Here is a 7,043-nt window from a genome sequence, read left to right as displayed (position 1 = left end):
CCGCGCAGCGCTGCGGGTGGACACACGGCCACGTGTGCCGGTGTACGGGCAGGTACACGTACGGGTGTGCACCTATGGACGGACACACAGACACACGTACCGTTGTGGGATTGTGAAGACAGACGCACAGACACGTGTGCCAATGTGTGCATAGGGACACCTGTGCTCGTGCGGGTGCATGGACAGACGCACAGACATGCATATGGACAGAGGCATGGACATGTCCATAGGTGTGGACCTACACACACAGAGGCAAGGACATGTCCGTAGGTGTGGACCTACGCGTACAGAGGCATGGACATGCACGCACATGCACACATATGGGTATGCACGCACGCACACACATGCACACCTACCTGCATGGGCACGCATGCACAGGCAGACCCGTGTGCACACACACATCCATGCACACACGTGTGTACACACCTGTGCATACGTACTCCTGCACTTCCATGTGTACACAGCACACATACACACGTGGCACATACAAGCACAGACACATATACACATACAGAGACAGGAATACATGGCACATGCACACATATGTACATCCACATGTGTGCACACATATACACACACATCTATACATGCATAGACATACATACACACAAGCACACACATATACTTCCCTGCAAAGGGCGACGAAGCTGGTGAGGGGTCTGGAGCGCAGGTCTTCCAAGGAGTGGTTCACAGAGCTGGGTTTGTTCAGTCTGGAGAAGAGGAGGCTCAGGGGAGACCTTATCGCTCTCTACACCCCCCCTGAAAGGGGGTCGTAGAGAGGTGGGTGCTCCCCAGTGACAAGTGATAGGACAAGAGGAAATGGCCACAGGTTGCATCAGGGGAGGTTTAGATGGGATGTTAGGAAAAGCTGCGTCACTGAACGGGCTGTCAGACACTGGAACAGGCTGCCCAGGGAGGTGGTGAGTCCCCATCCCTGGAGGTATTTAAAAGACGTGTGGATGAGGCGCTTAGGGACATGGTTTAGTGGTGGACTTGACAGGATTAGGTTTACGGTTGGACTTGATGATCTTAAAGGTCTTTTCCAACCTAAATGATTCTATGATTCTATGCGCATACATAATCATATGCATGCGCACACATAGATGTACGTACACACACAGGCACAGGCATATATATACACACCTACATGTACAGGCGCAGGCAGACATGCATGCATACACACAAACGCTCACACACACAAGCACACAGGCACGCTGGCAGTGTGCCGCTGTGGTGGGCTCCTCTGGGGACCCCAGCATGCCTCACTCTGGGGACGCATTTGGGCAGGTGGGGGCCAAGCGGGTGCTGTGGTGGACTCAGCATACATTGGGTGAGAGGCAGGAGCCCACGGCTGCCACATACCACCCTGTGCCACCCTGGGGTGCACATGGCCCTGGCACCCACGTAAATTGACTTCACACAGGTGGGAAGGGGCAGGAAGCTGCTGGACGCGGGCAGGGGTTCAGCAGGTTTATTGCCTGCACAGAGCCTCCGGAGCAGATGAGCAGTGGGGGCACAGCCCTTCCCCGGCCCAGCCCCGCAGGGCATGCAGCTGCCAAGGAGTCCTGTCCCGACGGTGAGCGCACAGCGCACCCCGGTCTCAGGTGGTCCCAGTGCAGGGTGGGCTTTCCTGGGGTTGCTGGCGGCTGTCAGCACTCGTACTGTGGTGGGGCACAGCGCCCAGCCCTGCGGGGCAGAGCAGCCATGAGCACTGTGCCAGGGCCCCTGGAGGGGGGGGCATCCCTGGGCTGGGGGCACCCCGGGTGAGGGGCAAAGCTGGGCTCTGCCGGGGCTCAGCCATGGTGGCTGCCTAGGCTGGGGGCACTGGGACTGGGGTGCACGGGAGGTCCCTGGGCTGAGGGCAGTGGGAAGTGGTGTAAGGGTGGGGGGTCCCAGGGTGGAGAATCCCCAAAGCTGAGGAGGATAGTGGGATTGGGGTGCTTGTGGGGCCCTACAGCTGGGGACATGGGGTACATGGGGGGGTCCCAGGGCTGGAGACACTGTGGGGATGGAGATAGTTGCGGGATCCCAGGAGTGCAGGCTAGGCTGGGCAGGGGGTGATGAGGGAGACGGGCAGGGGTCCCCGCTCACCTGCAGGCCCTGGTGACGCACTCAAGGCTGTGCCGGCAGTGGGCACCCAGGGGTCTGCTGCCCACCATCCTCCAGAAGGGCGTCATACGGGGCAGCCGGGGGGCCGCGTGCCCCCCCACTCCCCAGGGCTCCTGCAGTATCCAGAGGGGTGGATGGTGCTGGGAGTGGGATGCCGAGCCCCTGGCCCCGGGCGCCCGCCCCCCGTGCCCGGACCCACCTGGAGGGAGCTGGGGAGAAGCAAGAGGAGGGAGAGGAGGAGCGCGAGGCCGGTGGCAGTGGTCGAGAGGGTAGGGGGAGCCCCACTGGCCCTGCCACCTCGGCTGGTGCCTGTTGCGACAGGGGCTGAAGCTGCCATGGTGTTGCAGACTCCAGCTGTCCGGTGCCTCCGCTGGGCACTGCTCCTCCCCTGTCACGGCCCTGCACAAATATTTGAGTGGCCCCGGGTGGCGGGACAGCCCCTTGTCACCCCCCCTCCACAGCTGGGGGCTGCCAGCACCTCTGCGGGGCATCCACGGGGCACCCACAAGACACCCAGTGCCTGGGCATCACCGTCTGTCTCCAGCTACAGCCCTCAGCAGGGTGCCTGGGGTGCAGCTGAGCTCCACAGCTGGGTGAGCTCCACACCTGATTCCCCTGTGCCGTACCCGGCCCAGATTTGCTCCAACGCTGCTGGGGCATGTGGGGCAGGTCATCCCCTCCCTGCCCGGTGTCACCCCAGAGAATGGGGCATGCAAGGTAGCAGTGCCCACTTGGGATGGGCAGCAGGAGGGGTAGTGAATGGGGAGCCGGTGGAGACAGAGCAAAGCCTCAGCGTAGGGTTTGGGGCAGGAGAAGGGGCTGGGAGTGGGGCAGGAGGAGCCAGGGATGTGCTGGCTGGCCTGGAGGAGAGTGGGGGGGCCAGTGCAGCCCCCAGCACAGGCAGCAGCCCCACAGGCAAGACCCCTGCCAGAGAGCGGGGTGGGGGCATGCCCCCAAAGGCGGGGCTCCTGGTGCTACCCGCAGGGCTGGCACCAAAGGGGTGCCAGGCTGTGCCCGAGGGGTTCGCACAGCTGTAGAACCCCCAGGAAGAGCAACCTGCCCCCAGCACACCGGGCTGGGGGCCCTGCACCCTCCACCCGGCTCTGCCCTTGCAGCCCAGGTGCTGACGCAGGCACAGTGCTGGGGTCAGCTGGGGACAGCAGCTCTTTCCCTGAACTGCTGCTCCACCATCCATTTGGCAGCAGCTGCCCCACCGCCAGTGCAGAGGAGATCACACAGCTAGGGCAGCCCATCAGCACCTGGGGGTACCCCAGGAAGGGGTCTAGCCGGATGGGCACAAGAACCCGCTTGCACAGCGCGTACAAGGACACCGGGCTGGGACAGACAAACCCCAGTGCCCATCTGTCTCCAGGCACCCAGCAGGTCTGAGGGGTGCCTGCAGTAGGCCAGGGTACAGGTCCCTGCCAGGGGCAGCACTGGGCACAAGCATCCAGCGGTGCCCAGGGCTGGGAGTGTGCCCAGCTCCCATGCCTTTCATCATCGCTTGCAGGTATGAGTCAACACCCCACGCTTAATGATTGACAAGGGAAAAATCTTCCCCCTCGGGTCAAGTCCACAAGCTTCCAAAAAAGCAGAATACATTCCCCTTCCCACAGCCTCCTGGCTGGAGGTGGCCAGGATGCAGCCAACTGGGGACAAGGGGCAGGAGAGGAGCCTGGGGCGCTGTGGCTTCTCACTCTGCCGGGATGGGAGAGAAACATTGGGGCTGGCAGCACCCTGTCCCACAGCAAACACCCACAGAAGGGAAGACGTACTGAAACATCCCCACGGAGCTTGGATCAGCAATAACAGATGGGGCTGGAAGCCAAGCCAGAGATGAGACCCTGGCAAGAGCTGTGAGCTGAGGATGCGGAGGCAGTACCACCGAGCACTGAGGACAAGGATTACAGCTGCCACCCATACCTCGCTGCTCAGAGAAGGGGAACTTTGCCCCAGCTTTGCAAACACAGGGCATCATGCCCAGGAACAGGCAGGTTTGCCTGCAGACACCTTCCTAAAATAACCCTGGCAGACAAGTGCCTTGGCCACAGTGACAGACAGCCCGGGGAGTCCCAGCTCATTGGCCCCCCAGGAGCTGCCCCATATAGAGGGATGTGGGGCACCTCTTGTTCCCAGCCCCACGGAGGCAGCTGCCTGCAGCCACATCTGCTCCCCCCTGGGCCCAGGGCAGGTCTATAGTCCAGGGGAGCCTCTTCTCCCAGCTCCTGCTTCAACCAGCTGGGACTTACCCCCTGCACACAGCAGGGAGCAGCACCCACCCCCTCCAGTGGAAGCACAAGGGTGGCTGCACAGTGCCACAGTCTATGCCAGCCTGTCCCAGGGGCACCTGCTGCACCCCAGGGACAGAGCAAGAACAGGCCAAGATGGTCTTTAGCAAAACCCATCAATTTATTTACACAGTCAGCAATAAATAGAGGAAAGCCAGGCGGCAGGGGTGCTGGGAGTGGGACCGACCCCTCCGGGAACGGAGACAGGCAGGAGCCCAGCAGAGCCTGTACCCCGTGGGACAGCAAGGGTGTGAGAAGGCAGAGGGACACTGCAACAGGGGTCCGACCCCTGTGATAGGGTGAGACCCGAGCCCTGCTAGAGGGCAAGCCAAGGAAGTGAAGGACAGGAGTGGCAGAGGAAGCAGCGGGCAGAGCCCAGCACAGGCAGCTGCCTGGCCCCCAGCACTGGGAGCAGAGCTGACAGCTCAGGTCCCTCCAGTCTTCACAGCCCCCCAGAGCAGAACAGCAGGGGAGGAAAGGGGCTTCCCCCCCCACCCCAATTCCCAGCCCGGTGAGATGCTGCTGCAGCTGGGACTAGACTGGATGGGGTGCATGTGAGCTGGGAAGGAATCCCACAGGCAGGGTTGCACCAGATACTGACGGCACCAGCTTGGTGCCAAGCACAGGGACACCTGGACTGCTCGCCCTCCCTGCCCTGGCTCCACCAGGAGACCCCCAGCCACCTCCTAAGAGCTTTGTGCTCCAGTCCAGGGACACAGCTCTTCTCTGGGAGCACTGGGCCAAGCCCCCCTGCACCCCAAAACCAGGCAGCGGCTGTGGGGCTGCAGGAAGGACAGATGCCACAGGGTAACTGCCCCAGCATGGGCTCCTGCCTTTAAAAACCTACAATTTACATAAAACTGCCATTGTAAAACCTTCCCGCAGAGCAGTGCTGCGTGGGGAGGGGGGACGAACCCACCCCAGGCAGAGCAAGACAAACCCTAAAGTCCAGATCCAGCAGGGACAGGCAGAGTCTGGGGGTGATGTGCCAGGGCAGCAGGCATTACCGGCAGGTGCAGGACTCTGCAATCATGTTCTCGTACTCCTTGTAGAGGATGCCGCCGTCACGCTCGATCATGAGGACGCTGATGGGGCTGTAGCGGTAGGGGACGCAGGAGGGCCAGGGCACATTGGCATCCACCAGCTGATGGACGAAGCTCTGCACCACAGCGTGGTTGGGCGCGTGGTAGTCATAGCGGAGCAGGCGGGGACAGGCACCCTTGCAGTAGCGCGGGTTGTAGCGGTGGGGAGCGATGATCCAGTGGTCCCAGCCCAGCTGGGCGAAGCTGACGGGAAAGGGGTGCAGGGAGCAGTCGCTCTTCTCCCCTCCCTGCTCCCTCAGGTAGCTGGGCAGGTCGTGGGCCAGCGTCCCCGTGTCACGGCGGTGCCGGTGGGGCTCTGCCACTGGCGGTGCCAGCCCAGCCTGGGTGTCATTGAGGTAGAGAAGGAGGAAGGGGTGGCTGGGGGCCACTGGGGCATCGCGGCCCCCTGCCCGGCCGGCACGCACACAGACATGCCGCACCACCAGGCTCCCCACGCTGCCGTTCCCCAGCGCCAGGTAAGGGGTAACGTCCGCTTCGGCCCAGCCATGGTGGGGGCGGGTGGCAGGGCTGAGCAGCACCCCAGGTGCCTTGCCGGTGGCCACCAGCTCCAGGGCGCAGAGGAGGCGACCGCGGGCCAGTGGCAGGCTGGGCAGGTAGACCACAGTGGCTCGGAGGAGGTGCTCGGCCTCGGGCTGGCCCTCCAGGCGGTAGGTGAGGGGCTGCACGTACCAGCGACCTGTGGGGAGGCAGCAGTCAGTGCTCCCCAGTACCGCACAGCAGGCACCATGCCAGCACAGCCTTCTCCCCGGGTGCTGCTGCAGCCCTGCATGGTGACTGGGAGCCCGTGGCACCCTCAAAGCCCGTAACAGCCAGGTGCCCGAGCACGAGGCAGGAGCCTCAGCAAACAGCAGCCGTGTGCCACGGCTCGACAGCAGGGTGAAGCGCAAAGAGCAGCCGGGACAATTCCCATCCTCTGCACCAACACCACTGGCCTAGCACAGTATCGGGCAGGATGGGAAGGGGAGAGGGGCACGTGGGGCCAGCAATGCCCTTGCCCATCTCACCCCTGGGGCAGGGAGAGCCTGGGACCTCTGCCAAGGGGGACCCCTCAGCCAAGGGCAGCCCCACAGGGCACGGGACTTGCCAGCCCTGGCCAGGACACTAAGGAGGGGGAAGGAGGCAGGCAGAGACACACCCCCCCCCCCCAGGGGTCAAGCCCACTCTGGCAGCTCTGCTAAGCCCCTGCACCACCCTTGGTGCCCAGCTGCTCCTTACCTGCCCAGGGCTGACCCCTGTGGGAACTGGCCTGGACCAGGCGGACGGTGTTGGTGCCCAGGCTGCGGCCGTGGCGGGGTCGCCCTTCGTGGTCGGCAGCATGCCGGTACAGGTTCAGCATGTAGCGCAGGGGCTGCCCAGTTGCCGGCCCCGCTTGCCAGCCCCGGCTGCCTAGTGCCCGCACTTGCAGGGCCTGCAGGAGGGGCAGTGGGGGGACAGCAGGCAGGGAGCTGGGGGGCTGCGGGGACTGGTTTGCACCCCAGGAAAGGGGCACAGCGAGGAGGAGGAGGAGGAGGAGGCGGCTGGTGAAGGGATGGAGCAAAGCCAT

The 7,043-nt window shown here is 63.4% G+C and overlaps 1 protein-coding gene across 1 annotated transcript; it reads right to left on the bottom strand.

Annotated features, from left to right (window-relative positions):
* Positions 1-5,400: 5,400 nt before the first annotated feature.
* BMP15 (bone morphogenetic protein 15) lies at positions 5,401-7,043 on the bottom strand. The gene is made up of 2 exons (XM_059824620.1): positions 6,716-7,043; positions 5,401-6,176 (listed from the first exon to the last, which is right to left on the bottom strand). Exons 1-2 carry the CDS (start codon positions 7,041-7,043, stop codon positions 5,401-5,403), a joined length of 1,104 nt encoding a protein of 367 aa, XP_059680603.1.

Source organism: Gavia stellata, chromosome 14 (genome assembly GCF_030936135.1).
Source record: "Gavia stellata isolate bGavSte3 chromosome 14, bGavSte3.hap2, whole genome shotgun sequence".
Lineage (NCBI taxonomy): Eukaryota > Metazoa > Chordata > Aves > Gaviiformes > Gaviidae > Gavia > Gavia stellata.
Note: the sequence above shows the minus strand (reverse complement) of the source record. Positions and strands in the feature narration are given on the sequence as shown.

Bases quoted from the DNA above. Each gene is read 5' to 3' on its own strand.
- BMP15 (XM_059824620.1), bottom strand. From the start codon at position 7,043: ATGGCTTTGCTCCATCCCTTCACCAGCCGCCTCCTCCTCCTCCTCCTC. The intron at 6,177-6,715 runs GTAAGGAGCAGC...GCCTCCCCACAG, and splicing joins CAGGGGTCAGCCCTGGGCAG to GTCGCTGGTACGTGCAGCCC.